This window comes from Brachyhypopomus gauderio, chromosome 15 (assembly GCF_052324685.1).
Source record: "Brachyhypopomus gauderio isolate BG-103 chromosome 15, BGAUD_0.2, whole genome shotgun sequence".
NCBI lineage: Eukaryota > Metazoa > Chordata > Actinopteri > Gymnotiformes > Hypopomidae > Brachyhypopomus > Brachyhypopomus gauderio.
The window spans coordinates 13,346,919-13,366,521 of record NC_135225.1 but is presented as its reverse complement, the minus strand read 5'-3'; the positions used below and the strand labels follow the sequence as shown (position 1 = coordinate 13,366,521).

General features: G+C 41.0%; 3 protein-coding genes across 5 annotated transcripts; all 3 read right to left on the bottom strand.

Moving 5' to 3' along the window:
* Nucleotides 1-572: 572 nt before the first annotated feature.
* Nucleotides 573-2,622, bottom strand: LOC143476604 (erythroblast NAD(P)(+)--arginine ADP-ribosyltransferase-like). Its single transcript, XM_076974866.1, has 3 exons — nt 2,492-2,622; nt 2,143-2,216; nt 573-1,853 (listed from the first exon to the last, which is right to left on the bottom strand). The coding sequence occupies exons 2-3, from the start codon at nt 2,197-2,199 to the stop codon at nt 1,146-1,148; spliced, it is 765 nt and encodes a 254-aa protein (XP_076830981.1). The 5' UTR covers nt 2,200-2,216; nt 2,492-2,622; the 3' UTR covers nt 573-1,145.
* Nucleotides 2,623-3,932: 1,310 nt separating this feature from the next.
* Nucleotides 3,933-16,209, bottom strand: LOC143476602 (uncharacterized). 3 transcript variants are annotated; one of them, XM_076974863.1, is made up of 3 exons: nt 16,089-16,209; nt 15,564-15,632; nt 3,933-13,174 (listed from the first exon to the last, which is right to left on the bottom strand). In XM_076974863.1, the coding sequence occupies exon 3, from the start codon at nt 9,914-9,916 to the stop codon at nt 3,935-3,937; it is 5,982 nt and encodes a 1,993-aa protein (XP_076830978.1). In that variant the 5' UTR covers nt 9,917-13,174; nt 15,564-15,632; nt 16,089-16,209; the 3' UTR covers nt 3,933-3,934. The 3 variants fall into 3 exon arrangements, with proteins under 3 accessions (XP_076830978.1, XP_076830977.1, XP_076830979.1); XM_076974862.1 differs by having other exon boundaries at nt 3,933-13,149; XM_076974864.1 differs by lacking the exon at nt 15,564-15,632 and having other exon boundaries at nt 3,933-13,149; nt 16,089-16,142.
* Nucleotides 15,640-18,056, bottom strand: LOC143476603 (NAD(P)(+)--arginine ADP-ribosyltransferase 1-like). The gene is made up of 3 exons (XM_076974865.1): nt 17,910-18,056; nt 17,580-17,663; nt 15,640-17,225 (listed from the first exon to the last, which is right to left on the bottom strand). The coding sequence occupies exons 2-3, from the start codon at nt 17,640-17,642 to the stop codon at nt 16,512-16,514; spliced, it is 777 nt and encodes a 258-aa protein (XP_076830980.1). The 5' UTR covers nt 17,643-17,663; nt 17,910-18,056; the 3' UTR covers nt 15,640-16,511.
* Between the last annotated feature and the right edge of the window lie 1,547 nt (nt 18,057-19,603).

Genomic DNA, 19,603 nt, shown 5'->3' with positions numbered 1-19,603 from the left:
ATTGCGAGTACGGAGCTGTGAAGCTGCATCTGGGCACTCCAGGAGGAGCTGCCTCTGGTGCATTTGGGGGGGGGTCTGTCACGGTACAGCCCCTGACTCCTCTCCCCAGGCATGTCCGTGTGTTTGTTGTTGCGTCTATCCATGTCCATATATGTACTTCTGGTTGTGTGTGTTATTTTCTTCTCTTCTAGTAGATGAAGCAGACATTAAAATATTACTACTGTGTTATTGTGTTATCACTAAGATGTAACAAACATATCGATAATGTTTTGTTCCCAATTTTTTTCTTTTTTCTTTAATTTTCATTAGCAAAATATTGCAATTAGTTTGCGGTTAGGCTGTTCCTGTAAAACTAACCTGCATGATCTGGAAAAGCTTTTAATAATCAATTATAGCTGTGCAGTACACAGCATATAATTCTGATTCTATCAGAGCCTGATAAAGGCAATACAAACACAAATCGTTTTATTGCCAAATATGTTTATTTCCCCCAAGCAAAATAACAGAATGATTGAGAATAGAATGATTGCCAAGTATTTATAATATATACTGTTATAATATGAAATTTGATATTATTATTGGCAGAAAATAAAATAAAATAAAAGAATAATAAAAAGAATATATTTTCAAGTAATGTGCAAACTAAAAATTAATTATGAAAGTTTCAAATGGCAACATAAATATGTTACTGGTTCACCAAAACTGACAGCTTGCCCACCAGACATGGGATGTTATAGTTTTGGAGTAACCGATACAAGTACAGAAGACTGTGCAAAGCCTTGGAATACAGTGTGGTTATCGTGGGTGTCCAGTTTCAGAAACAGGCTTTACTACCAGTCTGTTGTTTTTATTTTGCTTATCTCAAAATAGTTGGGAGGTTCCGAGAGAGAGCTGAGTAATTTACCCTTGAAAATAATACCAATCAACAACAATAATAACAATAATAAACCATATTAATAACAGTAGTAATAATAACAGCAGTTATATTAATTTTCTTTATTTCCTCCCAGATAAGTGATCATAAACAACCTGTGATCATAAAATCCCAGATTAAATTTCAGATGTGAATTCCACAGTTAAAGACTTCTGTTGAATAGCATACGAAAAAGGGGGAGCCTGCTCCCTGTTGTCACTTCCTAGAGTGATTACTCCAGAGCACTGACTTTCGCACACTTAAGATCACTCCTAATTTCCTGAGTACTGTTCAGTGTATACACTACTTCACACCAAAGATCTTTCTGCTCACTTTTTTTTTCAACAGAAGTCACAATAAACACCTCATATGGAGGAATTAGCACCTCTTGCTCTGGCAAAGATGAGTAATTGTATATTTCAGCTCCAAAACAAGTGTGAATAATAAAACAGGACTTATCACCAAATCTACTAAGGTTTGATAACAGAGAGCTGGATGTAAAAGACCCAAATCGAATTTCTTGATTAAGAACATCAGTTACAAATGTGTGACTAGTTCTACGATATGAGGTTAAACAGTCACACTTGTTGCGTTTAAGCTGTTGAATGGCATCAGTCAAAAAGAAATACAATGTATAAAATGGAAAGTCATCTGATGAGTACTTTTCTTTTCCTGTACGAGTTTCGTGATTAAACTCACTATATACTGGCTTTGGTCCCCCCAATGTGTACGCATATAGGGCAGCAGATTGATTTTTGTTGAGAATATCGTCTGATTTGCAGCGATTCTGTGCGGTTCTCCAGGCCATTGGAAAATTATTTGAAGATTTTAACTCTTTTTCAAGGTATGTTGGTATCAGTAGATACATTTGGTCCCGACACCCTTTAAATGAATCATCCACAGATTGTTCGGCCATGTCAAGAGGCAGATCGTCATGAACCTGTAATGTGTGAGAACATTAAATAATTACACACACAGTGGATTGTAAGTCCAAAAGATGCTTGGAATTGCTGTTATAGAACAGCTGCAAGCACACGACTGTGTCTTATGTGTCAGAATTAGACTTTTGTCTGTTATTTCCTCTCATTTAGCACATGGATTATGTGCTAGGCAACAGTCACCCTTAATATTTAATTTGTTAATATAATCTTCAAGCCATTAACACAGCATGACGCCAGTGTTAGCAGTGGATGTGTCATTTACTCACTGTGTAACTATATGGCACTCACCTTCCATACAGAGAAAAGATATGCCAATAGTTTTAGCATCCAGACAAGTACTTTCATCTTGGTACAGCTCAAATCTTTGTTAAGGGAGAAACAGGTTGCAGAGAAAAATGAGTGGTTCTTGAAAACACACCTATTCCAACTAAAACTCAACTATGCTACACAACATACTGCAGTTATGACAGTGCCCTCCAGAAGTACTGGGGTAGTGATAATAATAATAAGAAGAAATGCAAGTTATGAGGCTAAAATACACAGGGCCAACTTTTTCATGCAAATGTTGAAATAATCTTGCACAATATATCTGATGTATATTCAGACATTTTAAACACCATAAAGGCACTACACTGACCTGATCTCTGTTGAGCTGTGGTCTTTGGGTCCAGTGAGTTCAGATTATGGCATTGATGTGTAGCGCCCCGTTGCTCCTTTCAGGAAATCACGCAGGGGTTTAGCTACCCTAGGTCCTCTATAACCATTAAGTTATTAAATTAGGCTATACCTTGGTAATAATAAATAAATCAAGAGGTTTAAAACAAATGTTAGTTTACTTAAAATGCACACATAAACCCACATACAAACTTAAATGAATAGTAAACTAGTGTTTAGTCTATTTCAGTTATAAACTAAATATTCTATACCCCTCTGGCATAGCTTTAAATCCTTACAATATTCCCTTAGTTCTCTTTAAACACGGTAAACAAAAGATTCATAAAGAATACATCCAAATATACTTTTCCCAGTAATACACTCTTGTAACGCAGAATATAGAAAATAGAAAAGGAAACTTATAGCCGGCAACTATAAGGAAATACCCCAACGTCAGCGCTTTTGATGCAAAAGAGATGCTTGAGTGCGTAGAAATAAATCCGAGTAGGCCTCGAATGAGATGTGATGGCGTATGCTATAAAAGATTCCTGGCTCCTGCTAGCACCGCGTCCACGAGCTGCAGGCATGCGCAACACGTGTTGAACCACACCTCGCTGCGAACGATGTTTGCCGCGGTTTAAACGTCTCCTGTAGTTTAGGCAATGTCCTCTGTCTCCTTAAACGACACAGCCTGCTCCCCGGACTGGCGAACAATGTCCGTTTTCTAAGACACACGACAAAGCTAGCTCCTGAACTTACAGAAATGACAATGGCGACTGTCTGAACTTTTACCGCGATTAGCAGTAGGTTTTCATAACCAGTCCCAAAGTGATTGTAGTAACGGTATAAGTTCCCTCGTTGGTCACTAAAGTTACTACTATGATTACTGGTCAGAAATACATGGATTACATATTTCCACTTTTACTTCTCATAGCGGATTCAGACTTAATATATACACTCATCAGTATCTCCGTTCTTCCCTTTCTCTCCAATTCACTACCACACTCTCGCAATCTCTCACCTCTCAAGCTTCTGATTGGTTACCGAAATTAAAACATTACGAAAGATTAAGTATCTTTAGAAATTTCCTTCCCGTTAATAGAAACATCTTTCTACTATTTTCCAACTTCAGAAAATAATAATGAAACAAACAAATAAATACATAAAAACCCTGTATGCATATTGCATTACATTCTCCTTTAACCTAACGTCACCACACACTCAATGTAATGAACATTCATTATCAAAGGTCTAAATGTTTTTAACCTTTTTAAACTAAACCTTTTTTATTCAATCATGAACTCTATGTAAATTATTTATTATTAAAGGATATTATATTTTCATAGGGTTACACCCTCCCCCTTCTAAATGTCTGCATGTCCTCATGAGACGCACACAGTAAGAGATTATTAAACTACTGCTGACGTCAATAACCTAGTTTAATAACAATACCCTTGTGGACAATAGTGATTGGCCTATCACTACCTTTTCCAGGTTCATCGTATGTCAAACGAATTACAGGTTTTACAGATCTTCTAGATCTAGACCTAGATCTAAGATTACGCTCAACCTTACATGGAGCACTAGTTTTTCCTCTAGGAGTTTTAACAGGTATTTCAACTACTTGGTCTGCCTCAGAGTCAGAGAGATCAGCGTCAGAAGTGGCTACGCTGACATCATCTTCATCCTGAGATGACGACTCCTCTAGGTTTTGATCCGGTCTTTGGGATTCCTTGCCATCAGAGACTCCATCTGCTTCTTCCTCGACTACTATCTCTTCCTCATGATCACTTGAGACTCTTGCATCCTCTTCAATGGGTTCCTGGCCCTCCGGCTCGTCACCCACTCTGGTGTCTGCAGCACTGGGCTTTCGGTGGGCCTCTTCCAGTAAGAGTTCACTCAGACCCTTCCAGTAGGGTCCACGAGTCCACCCATATTCCCTTTCTGAAGATGAATCCGTGTCATCATTATCCATGTGCGGTGCTCTTTCCAGGTTTCTTTTGGATCTTTCTTTAGTTCTTGTCCTCTGCCACCTTGTCCGTGGTTTCACGGGCAACTGTTCAGGACCTTCGACATCTGGCATTCTCAAGGACTGGCTTATGGGCAAGAGATGATCTCGGTGCATGGTCTTCACGCCACCTTTCCCACTTTCAGGCCTCACTTTGTATACGGGTAAGTTAGGTAATCTCCCGACCACGACATAGGGCACTGAGTTCCAACGACTTTCGAGTTTGTGTTTTCCTTTTAACCCTACATTTCTCAGGAGCACTCTGTCACCAATGTCAACAGTCTGGAAACGAACTTTCTGATCATATGCTCTTTTATTCCTTTGATGTGTCTTGTCAGCTGCTTTGTTTGCGAGTTCATATGCTTCCTGCAGATCCTTCTTCAGTTTCCCCACATACTTGGAATGATGTCTGTCTCCAGCTCCATCAACAGAAGTACCGAAACACAGATCTACTGGCAACTTTGCTTCTCTGCCGAACATCAGTAGATATGGTGAAAACCCAGTCGAATCACATTTTGTACTGTTGTAGGCATGGACGACGTATGGAATGTGCTGACTCCACGATCGTTTCTTCTCATGCCCCAAGGTCGCTAACATGGACAGTAAAGTACGGTTGAATCTCTCGGGTTGTGGATCGCCTTGCGGATGATAGGGCGTAGTCCTGGATTTCCGTACCCCAAGGATCATCAAGAGCTCTCGTATCAATTTACTTTCAAAGTCCCTGCCTTGGTCAGAATGTATTCGGCACGGCAGGCCATAATGCACAAAGTACTTTTCCACCAGGACTCTGGCTACAGTGAGGGCTTTCTGATTCCTCGTCGGAAATGCCTGGGCGTACCGCGTGAAATGATCTGTCACGACCAACACATTACTGATCCCTTTCGAATCTGGTTCCAAGGAGAGGAAATCTATGCAAACCAGGTCCATCGGCCCACTACTCATGATCTGGTGTAGGGGGGCTGCCCTCTTGCAAGGTGTTTTTCGTAAGACACACTCTCCACAGTCTTTGACATAATGTTCAGCATCCGCTGTCATCTTGGGCCAATAGAACCTGCTACGCAGCAAGTCAATCGTCCGCTCCACTCCTAGATGTCCCATGTCATCATGTAGGGATTTCAGAACGGCCCCTCGGAACTCTGCAGGCAGCACCAGTTGTGTTACCAGGTCTCCGGAAGGTCGCTTGCTTGTTCTCTGTAGCAGTCCATCTTTCAGCACAAGACGGTCTCTCTCTCTCTTGAACAAAGTGATTTCAGGAAGTAGTTCCTTGTCATTCGGCCACTTTTCATCTCTCATGGCTTCCATTACTCTCCGGATGATGTTGTCCTTCTGCTGTGCCTCTAACAGTTCAGATTTAGACATCTGCTTCAAAGAGCACAGATTAAGGTGAGTAGGGAAAGCAAACACCTCAGGTATGCACTCAGGGGATGCACCTAACTGGTCCACATACCTGTGTGGTGTTCCAGCATCATCTGTAGCACACAACCTCTGGCAAATGGACTTCACTCCACTCTGTGGTATCTCCACCCACTCTCCTCTCTGTTCCTCATCAGCCAAGTTTCTGGAAAGCAGGTCTGCATCAATGTTCGACTTACCGGGCCGATACTTGATGTCAAAGTCGTATGTGGCTAAGGCCGCCAGCCAGCGATGTCCTGTTGCATTCAGCTTGGCTGTCGTTAGCACATAGGTTAAGGGGTTATTATCTGTACGGACGGTGAATTTAGCTCCATAGAGGTAATCATGGAATTTATCCACAATTGCCCACTTGAGTGCTAAGAATTCAAGTTGGTGCACAGGATAATGTTGTTCAGTAGCACTCACTCTTCTGCTCGCGAAAGCAACTGGCCTGAGTCCTTCTGGGTGTTCTTGGTACAGCACAGCACCAAGCCCTTTCAAACTGGCATCGGTGTGTAAGATGTACGGCTTGTTGGCGTCTGCAAAAGCAAGGACTGGCGCATGAGTGAGGCATTGGATGATGCGATGGAAAGCATCTGTGCACGCTTGGTCCCATCTGTCTCCAAAGGGTTCTGATTCCTTCAGATAGGTCTTATCCTTCTCTTTGACATTTCTCTTGCCTCTCTGAGTGGGTGGGTACCCTTTGGTGAGTTCAGTGAGGGGTCTAATAATCGCTGAATAGTTGGCCACAAACCTCCTATAATATCCGCAGAATCCTAGAAACGACCTCAAGGATTTCAGATCTGTTGGCTGAGGCCAGTTGGTGACTGCCTTCACTTTATCAAGATCTGTGGCAACGCCATCTGCCGATATTACGTGCCCAACATACTTCACCTTTGGTTGGCAAAACTGGCACTTGTCAAGAGAAAGCTTAAGTCCCACTTCCTCGAGTCGGTCAAGCACTTTGAGAAGCCGCTCTTCGTGTTCCTCTAGGGACTTCCCAAACACGATTAAATCATCAAGGTACACTAGTACCTGTAACAAGTTCATATCCCCTACTGCACGCTCCATTAATCGCTGGAATGTCGCAGGGGCTCCAGTGATACCTTGTGGCATTCGTTCGAACTCGTAGAACCCTAATGGGCAGATGAACGCCGTCTTCTCCTTATCAGGTTCTGCCATAGCGATCTGATAGTACCCCGACCGTAGGTCTAGCACCGAGAACCACCTACTTCCTGTGAGGCAGTCGAGCGCATCGTCAATGCGAGGAGTGGTGTATTGGTCAGGTACAGTTCTGGCATTCAATGTTCTATAGTCGATACACATTCTGACACTACCGTTCTTCTTCCTTGCGACAACTATCGGAGAAGCGTATGGGCTACGGGACTCCTTGATAATGCCAGCTTTCAGAAGATCACGTAGATGTCTGCGTACATCTTCAATGTCAGCAGGCGCTAGGCGCCGTGACCTCTCTCTGAATGGCCTAGTGTCTGACAGCCGGATGTGATGCTCTACTCCTCTTGCCAGTCCAACATCCCATTCATGCAGAGAGAAAACGCTAGCTCGTTCTGACACCTTTTGCCGGAGTCTAGACTTCCAGTGCTCTGGGATGGGTGAGTCGCCAAAGTCAATGAGGCTGGGGTGAAACCTCTCTGTCCCCTCAGTACTTGGCGTCTTCTTTGGCAGTAGAGCAGGTCTCACAGCATCAGCAGGACACAAGTTTCCCATTACCGTTCCAACAGGGAGGACGGTATCACGTACTGACTCATTACGTACTACGACGCGAAAATGATTCACGTTCACCTCTGGACCGGGCACGACCATTGGCTGCAGTAGCAAACCAGCAGGAAGTGGAAGTTTGGGCGAAGCGTCCACCATCAATACCTCTTGGTCGAATGACTCCTCTGTCACCACCTGGCAGATGGCCTGACAGACTCGACCAGCAGGTATGGTCAGGGGCCCAGGACCCATCCATTGGATACATCCCACGTCTTCTTCTCCTTCACCGATCTCTGGACCAGGCTGGACTACTTCCTCAGTTCGTATCCCCAGCGTCTCAGCTAAGTCCACGCCGGCAGTCTTTCTGCATACCTTTGCCAAGCGCTTGAAAAGACTGGCGTTGGTCCCCAGGATGACTGGAATCTGGTCAGGTGTTCTGGGGCCAGGACATATCAATGCCAGGACAGAGATGGATTCTGTGGAACCACTGATACTTTCAGGGAACTCCATGTCTACCACAACATAGCCCAGGTATGGATAGCTGTTCTCACTTAACCCCCATATGGCTAGGCCTGAGACAGGGTGGATTGGTACGTCTGACAAATACTGCTTGTACCATGTTTCGAAAATAATGGTAATTTGTGATCCACTGTCTAAGACAGCCTCACACGGATGGCCATCTACACGTACGTGTACTACAGAGGAGGGACCTATTAGGCCTTTGGGAAGGTGTGAGCCTCCCACCTCAGTAATTTCACTTTTATTACTAAGGCACACAGCCTCTGGGCTTTTAGTCTCTTGGCACGGTGACTGCCCTGTCTTTGCCCTCTTGAGAGACTGTATGAGCTTTTGAATAACTTTGCTCTGATTTTCTGCATTTTGGCACTTGTTGGCGAAATGCCCCTGCTCACCACAACGATAGCAGATGCACCCATCAGAGGCTTTGACTTTCTGTGGCTTTTGGCCGTTGTGAGCAGGTCTGGAGGGCTGTACTCTCAGTGCATTGGCTGGAGAATGTGAGTCTTTGTCGCTCTTGGTCAACTTATTCTGCAACCTGCGCACTTGCTTCTTTAACGCTGCAACCTCAGTGTTTCCACTGCTCTCAGCCACTGAAACTGGTACTGGAATAAACCCCTTGTCATCGTCACTCACTCCTTGACATGGTTTAGTGTTCATAGTGGCAAACAATGACTTAAGCTCCTTTATCTCGGCTTTCAAGGTCAGTATTTCCGTTTGGCGACTGTCCACCTCCTTGGTGGCATGAACTCCACGAACGGATGAGCTGAGCTTGGCTCTAGCAGCAGCATATTCCTCTTCAGCCCGGATCTCCGATAGCAACTCTAAGAACTTGGGTGGGTTTTGCCTTCTCTCCCTTATCTTAAGCTGGATCAGCATCAAGTCCGAATGTATGGCCCCTCGTAGCAGTTGTTCTACTCGGGCACTGTCCACACGGCTGGGGGGAATACCCTGTTTAGAAACTACTTTGGTAAGAGACTGCTCTAGTCGCCTCAAGAAGTCGGATAATTTCTCATCTTTCCCTTGTTGCAACAATCTGAACTCAAAATAGAGGTCTTCACCTGACTCCGCTGCACCAAATGCACTCTCAATGGCGTCCAAGCACTCAGCAGGCGTGACATCAGCCTCAGCTGTTCGCACTGCTTTCACTACTGCAAGTGCAGGTCCTCTGAGACACTCCATAATGCGTCTTCGCTTTTCTTTACTTGAGCAGTCACTTTCCTCCACCATTAAACGTGCCTGCTCGAGCCAGTGTTCCAATGCCTCTTCCCCAACCGGTGTAGGTAGTGTGCCCGAGAACATCCTTAGGCGACGATAACTGCTGTTCTCACCTGTAGGTCTCTCTATTTTTGACAACACTTCACCAACTGCCCGAATGATGGACTCAGCAGAGCCATTGGACGCCGAGACATCCAGCAGATCTTTCAATGGGGTCTGGCCAGGTTCATCAGGAACAGGACGCTCACCTGCGACAATGACTGGCCAAAATTCTTCCACTGTAAGGCTTCTCACCTCAGAGGGAACCCTAGTGGGGTCAATTTCCTCTCTTGTTTCACAAAGCACGCTCAATCTGTTCAATTTGGTATTAAATCTCCTTCCCTTCACTCGCACACGTCCCAAAGCTTTCACAGTTTCAAGAGTCTTCTCTATCTCTTCAACTTCATAGCCTTTAGGCACCAGGGCAAGTAAGGCATTTTCTTCCTTGAGAAACTCACCTTGACACCACTCTCTGAGCTCCGTAGCCAGCTCTGACTGTACCGACTTAATATCCATAGTGAAAAGCTATTAATGCAGTAATAATACTCTATTACTGTATATACTATACTATACTAGTATAAACTATACTATAATAAAACTAATAAAAAGGGAAAATGTACAATTTTAAAGAGTTAAGTATTTTACCTACTACACCTTTAATGTGATTTAATTAACCCTAAATGCACAAAATAAAACCATAGGTTTACCCAATCCAATCCCAGCGGTGCCTCCAATTTTATGTAGCGCCCCGTTGCTCCTTTCAGGAAATCACGCAGGGGTTTAGCTACCCTAGGTCCTCTATAACCATTAAGTTATTAAATTAGGCTATACCTTGGTAATAATAAATAAATCAAGAGGTTTAAAACAAATGTTAGTTTACTTAAAATGCACACATAAACCCACATACAAACTTAAATGAATAGTAAACTAGTGTTTAGTCTATTTCAGTTATAAACTAAATATTCTATACCCCTCTGGCATAGCTTTAAATCCTTACAATATTCCCTTAGTTCTCTTTAAACACGGTAAACAAAAGATTCATAAAGAATACATCCAAATATACTTTTCCCAGTAATACACTCTTGTAACGCAGAATATAGAAAATAGAAAAGGAAACTTATAGCCGGCAACTATAAGGAAATACCCCAACGTCAGCGCTTTTGATGCAAAAGAGATGCTTGAGTGCGTAGAAATAAATCCGAGTAGGCCTCGAATGAGATGTGATGGCGTATGCTATAAAAGATTCCTGGCTCCTGCTAGCACCGCGTCCACGAGCTGCAGGCATGCGCAACACGTGTTGAACCACACCTCGCTGCGAACGATGTTTGCCGCGGTTTAAACGTCTCCTGTAGTTTAGGCAATGTCCTCTGTCTCCTTAAACGACACAGCCTGCTCCCCGGACTGGCGAACAATGTCCGTTTTCTAAGACACACGACAAAGCTAGCTCCTGAACTTACAGAAATGACAATGGCGACTGTCTGAACTTTTACCGCGATTAGCAGTAGGTTTTCATAACCAGTCCCAAAGTGATTGTAGTAACGGTATAAGTTCCCTCGTTGGTCACTAAAGTTACTACTATGATTACTGGTCAGAAATACATGGATTACATATTTCCACTTTTACTTCTCATAGCGGATTCAGACTTAATATATACACTCATCAGTATCTCCGTTCTTCCCTTTCTCTCCAATTCACTACCACACTCTCGCAATCTCTCACCTCTCAAGCTTCTGATTGGTTACCGAAATTAAAACATTACGAAAGATTAAGTATCTTTAGAAATTTCCTTCCCGTTAATAGAAACATCTTTCTACTATTTTCCAACTTCATAAAATAATAATGAAACAAACAAATAAATACATAAAAACCCTGTATGCATATTGCATTACATTCTCCTTTAACCTAACGTCACCACACACTCAATGTAATGAACATTCATTATCAAAGGTCTAAATGTTTTTAACCTTTTTAAACTAAACCTTTTTTATTCAATCATGAACTCTATGTAAATTATTTATTATTAAAGGATATTATATTTTCATAGGGTTACAGATGTTACTCCAGATGTAGGACAGACTGAGTGGAATCAGCTAGCCTGGGAGGACAGTTTTGAAAACCTTTAAAACTTTTTTTGAAAATGTTTAAAGATTATAGATCTAGTTAACAAGATGACTTCCTGTTAATTTTTTTGCAGTGGGTGAACACTTCTGACTTTTATTCACTTGCGACTCAAGGGTGTTGTTCTTCTTAAACTCCTCCCAAAGCAAAAGCAGAAATACAAACAATTATGGAAGAAAACAACTAATCAAGAGATTAGAACTTTTTAAATAACCTATTCATATAAGGCAGATATATGAAGTGTTTTGCTTCTGCTTTTTATTCACTTGGGGTTCAAGGGGACCAGACAGGTGTTGATAACTACTACCAAAAATAACAGTAGAAAGTAAACCAGTATGTCACATTATAGTTTTAAACTGAGTTCATGAGTCTATACATGTAAAAGTAAAGTATGAAGGACATACATTTTGCCAGTATGAGGAGACGTTTGTTGACAAACATCTATTCATTTGCACCTTGCTGTGGTTAGAATGCATGTGAATCAGATTGTTATGTGCAGGGTCTTTAGGTAGAACTTGTGAAACTCATTTGGCACAGAACTTGCAATGTATTTGAACATAGGCCTTCCATCACATAAATAATTGTTTAATGTATGAGAAGCAACTACTGATGGAGATATGCTTTGGAGAGCAGGGGAATGAAAGTGAGCAGGAGTAAAACAGAGTACATGTGTGTGAATGAGAGGGCAGACGGTGGACAGGTCCAGTTACAAGGAGTTGATTTGGTGAAGGTTGACGAGTTTACCTACTTAGGATCGAGGGTACAGAGTAATGGAGGAAGTGAAAGAGAGGTAAAGAAGTGTGGTGTGGATAGCATTAAGTGTCTGGGGTGATCTGTGATAGAAGGGTGTCGGCTAGAATGAAAGGAAAGATCTATAGGACAGTAGTGAGACCTGCTATGTGGACTGGAGACAGTGGCACTGACAAAGAGACAGGTGAGGGAGATGGAGGTGTCTGAGATGATGATGTTGAGATTCTCATTTGGAGTGACGAGGAAGGATAGGATCAGAAATGAGTTTATTAGAGGATCAGCACATGTAGCATGTTTTGGAGATAAAGGCAGAGAAGCGAGATTGAGATGGTTTGGACATGTACAGAGGAGGGAGGAGAGGTATATTGGTAGGAGGGTCTTGAGAATAGAACTTCCAGTCAAGAGGAGAGGTAAACCTAAGAGGAGGTTTATGGATGCAGTGGTAGAGGATATGACAGTGGCTGGTGTGTCAGTGGAGGACACTCAGGACACGTGGAAGAGTTTGGAGGAGTTTGATCCGCTGTGGCGACCCCTAAACGGGAATTGCCAAAAGAAGAAGAAATATGAGAAGCAACTACACTGATCAGCCATGACATTAAAACCATCCTCCTAAAAGTGTGAGGATATCCCTCATGTCTCCAACACAGCTCTGACCCACTCAGAGATGGACTTCACAAGGCCTCTGAAGGTGTCCTGTGGTTTCTTAATCATGTCACGTTAACTTATTCATGTTATGTTAAGATATGAATTGGGGTTTCCATGGATCAGACTTCCCTTTCCAGCACATCTCAGAGTTGCTCGATGAATATCTGGGGAATCTGGAAGCCAGGTCAACACCTCAGATGTTCTGTAATGTTCCCCAGTGTATTCCTGAACAATATCTGCAGTGTGAGAAGGTGTGTTATGCTGTTGAAAGAAACCACTGCCATTAGGGAAAAATGTTGCTATTAAGGGATGTACTTGTTTAGGTAGTGTCAATGTTGTTGCTGATCGGTGTATAAAATTAGCATGAAATTTAAAATGTTAGTACCATACCACTTGTGCCATATATGATTTTTTGACATTTACATGCATTTGTCACACATATTCCTCTAAAAGACATTTTGCATTTAATCTTAAATGTATTACATTAATTGAAGTACATATTTTCATGTTCACACATTTTCAAGGTCTGCTTTGATACCACGTCTGCATTCTGATAATAGCATTAATTTTGACACCAATGTATTTGCCTCCAAGTCAGTCAACTTTGCTGAGTGACCTTTGTGTAGTGCACATATGTCAAAGTCAAGGCCCGCGGGCCAGATCCGGCCCGCGAATTGATTATCTATGGCCCCCTGGATGATATTTAATTACTATTAGAACCGGCCCGCAGGCCACAGCCGCCCGCTGGTGTTTTGCACGCACAAACACTACATTCCCCACAACGCAACGGTAACCCGCGAAGTCACTGCAGCGCACACAAGCGGCAAAGGTCCGCTCTGCGAAAATGACGTAATCGCAGTGGCTCCGCCCGTGGGCGAGGGCGTCGCGCGCTGTCGATTCGCGAGGTCGTGCACCTCTCGAATTTTGTAACGTTGTGCGCACCAGCACGTTAAACTTAATTAAGTTAAATTTTTATACATATATTCGAAATGATTCGACATAATTCGCTTTTATTCACATTATTTAATGGTTGTTTATTTTCAGAACGCCCAATCTTAACGTCTTCACGTTCTCTCATGTTTCGTCCTGGAATTACAAGAGGCTCGTATTTGTTAACTGTTCAGTCAGACAGATATTTGTTGTGAAACAAAGTAATTACAATTTCAAGCATTTTCAAGTACTTTAGCCTAAATTCCAGCACTTTTCAAACCTTTATTACTTTATTCATTTAATGTACAGGACATGTTTTCTTTGAAGGAAGTTTGTTTTTATCTGTTTGCTTGTTGAAAAATGTTTTCACTTGAAATTACTGACAGATCCATAAGAAAGTATTGCTTTATTCATTTAAGCATTAAATAATAAACACTGTGTTAGGTCTTGGTTCAATAGGCTATGTGCAATCATTTCAATGTTTTAATAAACATTGAACCAGTCCGGCCCTCGGCTTGTAGCAAATTTGGTTTTTTGGCCCTCGGTGCATTTGACTTTGACATCCCTGGTGTAGTGAGTATTGAGCGTTAACCACCGTTAACACCCTCAATGCACCCCCACTGGTTTTAGAACTCTCAGAATGGATCTTTTTGTTTGATAGGAAACTAAAGCCCTTGCCCGAGTATTTTTGTACCAAATCTGGTTTTAAAAGCTGAAATATTTGAGTACATCTGAGTACTGAAATCACGGGTGTTTAAAATGTGTGAATTACTGCATGTCATCATTCCCACAATGATACCTTTGTTAAGTGTTCCTTCGGTTGTTTGTTTTTTGCAAAACAAACAAAAACAAGAAGAATATAGGTTTTAAGCAAAAAAACAGCTATATAAAGGTTGCAACATATATACTGCCAACAGTATATGTTTAAAACTGTTGCCAAATGGGATGCGAATCATGTTCAAATAGCTGAATTAACTTTTTTTTGTGAACAATTGTTACCAAGTTGACCTTAGCTCTCAGATAAGGGGTTACACATTTTGTTTGTTTAAGGTTATTAAATGTCAACAACCAAAAAGAAACAAATTGAGCTTCCAAAGAAACCTTTCAAATACATCCAGCATGGACATTTGACATACACTGGACTGGAAACATGTTTTTGCCAACATGGACTAAAATATTAAAGAAATGTTTCCAATACTCGACTTTATACCATGGCAGAAAGAACTGAGGTTCAGAGAGCCACAGATACTCCTATTCTCCCTGTCCTTCTCACAGTCGCTGGTGTTTCTCATATCTTACATTCCTTCCTTTGGATGTTTCCATTGTCATAGAATGACTTACACTCAAATGTCAATTAAGCAAAACCAGCTGGAGTGATATGGAAACATAAGCAGGGTCATTATTGAATACAATCAAAGGCATATGATAGTCATCTCTCTGTTGGATCTGAGCTCTTCTTTTATCTCCATTCTAATCTGAAGAAAAGTGCTGTGCCCTAATCATGACATCCCTCATCTCTCAGGCATGCTACAGCAAAATTAACTCTTTTGTGAACTTATTTTGCACTAACGTATTAAAAACAGTTGTTTCTACTTTGGAATTCTGCATATAAACATTTTGTGACAATGAAACATTGAAAAATCCTTGCCTACAATTTTATGTCATCACACCCTGCAAAACCTCATTTCAGAAAGGGAGCATTAAGACCCCGACACCCTACCTTTTGTTTTTCACAAAGTTGTTTTGTTGATTTGTTTGTTGACTTTGAAGAGAACTGTTCTTGTGTGACCTGAAAATGGTTTAATAAGCAACGACAGTTGTACAGAACACAACCCAGTGTAATTCTTCAAAAAGTTTCCATTCCCCCAAAGTGTATGTAGCAAACATAATATAGGCTAATAATTACTTATAATAATAGCTAAATAATAATTTGCTATAAAATTTGCCATAAGCAAAATGACAAAGAAATTCAAAGAATATGAAAAATTATAGAAAGAATTGTAAATTAAAAAGAAATTATATAGGTTTTCACTTCCAACATAAAAATGTTACTGGTCCACCAAAACTGCCTCCTGCATCCTGCTGTCACTTCCTAGAGTGATGATTTCAAAATGTGGATTTTGTATATTTACAACTGCTATTAATAATAAATGTCACTGTACTGCCCCTGGACCCCTCCCCATTTATGTCCATATATGTATTTCCTTTGGGTGTGGTTCAATGTGTGTGCATTCATCCGTCTCACCTGTGGCTTGTCTAGTCAACGTTATGCATTGCACTTGGGTCTTGTTTATGTTAAGGTATTTAATGTGTGGTGATGTTGTGATTGTCGCCCGTCTTTGTCTGAGTCTCGCTCCATGTGTGTTCAGTGTTGCATGTCTCTGTTAAGCACTATTAAGTGCTTGTTGCGCAGCCTTGGTATTGAATAAAGCGATATTTAAATGCACACTCGTTTCAGCATCCTGCCTACCCCCGTGTTACAATAGCATTTAAATAATAAAAAATTAATATAATAATAACAATCCTCGTCATCAACATCTCTCTATTATTTGATCACAGAACCAGTGATTACAACATCCAGGACAAATCCATTTTAGATGTGGAGTCCAGAATTAAAGACTTCTGTTGTGAACAGAACGGGGAGCAATAGTTTATCTGCTTCTCCAGATTACTCCAGAATGAGGCCTTTCATACAATTAACATAACTCTTTTTTTTACGAGTACTGTTGAGTGTATACTCTACATCACACCAAGGATCTTTCTGCTCACTTCTCTTTTTAATAGAAGTTACTTTAAACACCTCATATGGAGGAATCAGCACCTCTTTCTCATGTGGCAAATGTGAGTACTTGTATATTTTAGCTCCAAAACAAGTGTGAATTTTAAAACAGGACTTCTCACCAAAGCTACTAAGGTTTGAGAACAAAGAGCTCGATGTAAAAGACCCAAATCGAATTTGTTTTTTTCTAACATTGTTTACAAATGAAACACTAGTTCTGCGATATGAAGTAAAACAGTCTTGATTAGTACTTTTAAGTTTTTGAATGGCATCAGTCAAAAAGAAATACAAAGTGTAAAACTTGAAGGAACCTGCCTTGTAATCTTTTTTTCCATTACGGCTCACATTGTTGAATATACCATATAATGGGTTGTTTCCTCCTTTTGTGTAAATGTAAATGGCAGCGTATTGATTTTTGCTGAGTTCATCTGTCGCTTTGACTTTATTCTGTGCATTGTTCCAGGCTTTTGAAAAGATGTTTGAAGACTTTAACTCCTTTGGAAGGTACTTTGCTAACACTAGTTTACGTGTTTGGTCCAGGCAGCGTTCAAATGAATCATCCACAGATTCAGTGGCCATGTCAAGTGGAAACACTCCATCACCCTAAATTTAAAAATCACACACACACACACACACACACACACACACACACACACACACACACACACACACAGTGGATTAGAATCCAGAAGATGCTGCTCACACATGCTGTTGTAGAATGGCTGCAAACGAACTATTGCTCATCTTATGTGTGCAAATTAGACTGTTTTTTAAACAGTAGCCCCTTAATATTTAATCTTTTGTAAAGCACTGTGAATTGCCAGTGTGTATGAAAGGTGCTATTTAAATAAACTTGCCTTGCCTTGTTAATACAATATTCAAGCCATCAACACAACACAATGCCAGTGTTAGGGATGGACATGTCATTTAATCACTGGGTAAATATATGGCACTCACCTTCCATATAAACAAAAAAAGTGTCAATAGCAGTAGCACCCTGCCAACATACACAGTCATCATCTTGGTACAGCTCAAATGTTTCTTAAGGGAGAAAACAGGTTGCAGAAAGAAATGAGTTGTTTTTGAAAACACAACTATGTCAACTATGCCACACAACATACTGCAGGAATGACGGCGCCCTACAGAAGTACTGGGGCAGTGATAAGAAGAAGAAACACAAGCTGTAAGGCTAAAAAAACAAAGTGACAACCTTTATTTTATACAGATGTTGTAAATGACATATTTGTGATGACATTATAAACACCATCATAAAGGTACTATACTGACCTGTTCTCTGTGGCCTTTGGGTCCAGTGAGGTCAGATTATGGCTGTGGATTTATGATTTTACTGCAGTGGCTGAACACTTCTGACTTTTATTCACTTGTGACTCGAGGGTGAGCAGATGTGTGATGTTCCTCCTAAACCCCTCCCAAAGCAACAGAAGAAACTAAACCAATTATGAAAGGAAAGTAATGTCTCCTAATGAAGTCTACATCAGACCACTGTGTACTTATAACAGACTAATAGCATGTGACTAATACTGACATACTAGTATTGAATGGAGCATCAGCAGCACATCTTTTTCAGGAATAAGTATTCACTGTTTAGTCAGAGAATGTTGCCACATTTGTTTATTAAAGCAGGGTGGTTTGACAAATAACTTTAACAGACAAACTTATAAAGATTTAAATCTATCTCAAATTATTACCAAAAAAAGAACAAATCTGAGATGATTATTTAATCATTGTGTTTGAGTTTAAATGGGAAAAAAACAAATAGTTCACTAAGTAGGTCATTTGGAACCTTATTGTGTTATTTTATCTATCATTATTAAGATAAACTGATCCAAGATAAACTGCTGAGAATTTCACAGGTATTCAACTTTATGAAAGTTCCTGAAATGGACTTCCACAGATGTAGCTTTTCACCTAACCGTTAGTGTTAATATGCGTTTGACAAGATAGGACACTTATTTGTACTCACTTTACCAACCAATTAATTCGGTTTTAGTTTCTTGATTTTTCTTTTACCTCTTGTCATCAGCATTTTATATGACAATACACAACAGTTATAAACTGAGTATAAACATGTAAAAGCCAAGCATCAAAGGGTGTAGTTTTGCCAGTATGGTCTGGGGGGGGGGGGGGGGGTGTTGCTGAAAAACACCTATTCATTTCCACTTGGCATGTGGTTATACTGCATATGAATCAGATTGTTATGTGCTGGGTCTGAGTAGAATGTGTGAAACATCTTCAGAAACTCATTTGGCACACATGTATTTGAACACAGACCTTCCATCACATAAATGATTTTTTTTTTGTTTATTGTATGAGCATCAACTATACTGATCAGCCATGACATTAAAACCATCCTCCTAAAATTGTGGGGATATTCCTCATGTCTCCAACACACCTCTGAGATGGACTTCACAAGGCCTCTGAAAGTGTCCTGTGGCTTCTGGCACCAATATGTTAGCAGTCATGTCATGTTAAGTTATGATTTGGGGTTTCCATGGATCAGACTTTCCTTTCCAGCACATCTTAGAGTTGCTCAATGGAGATCTGGGGAATCTGGAAGCCAGGTCATCACCTCAGATGCTCTGTGATGTTCCTCAGTCAGTACATACCTGAACAGTTTCTGCAGGGTGAGAATGTTCATTACCCTGATGAAAGAGACTACTGCCATTAGCAAGTAATGTTGCCACGAAGGGGTTTACTTTAGGAAGTGTTAATATTGTTGCCATAGGCATGCAGACATAGACATCAGGTGGTGCTAAAGCACCACCAACTCTGCCCTTTATCAACGAAAGTGCCCTTTTGAAACTTCAGTTTAAAAAAATATATATTATCATTTTATTGAGGTCGGTTTGAAATGACCTTTTGAAAAGCTGAGCGATTAAAAACAATGCCCTGAAATGAGCCACCACCTCGCACACACCCGACCTCTCTCTTCCTTTGTCACACCAGATGCGCTGCAGTAG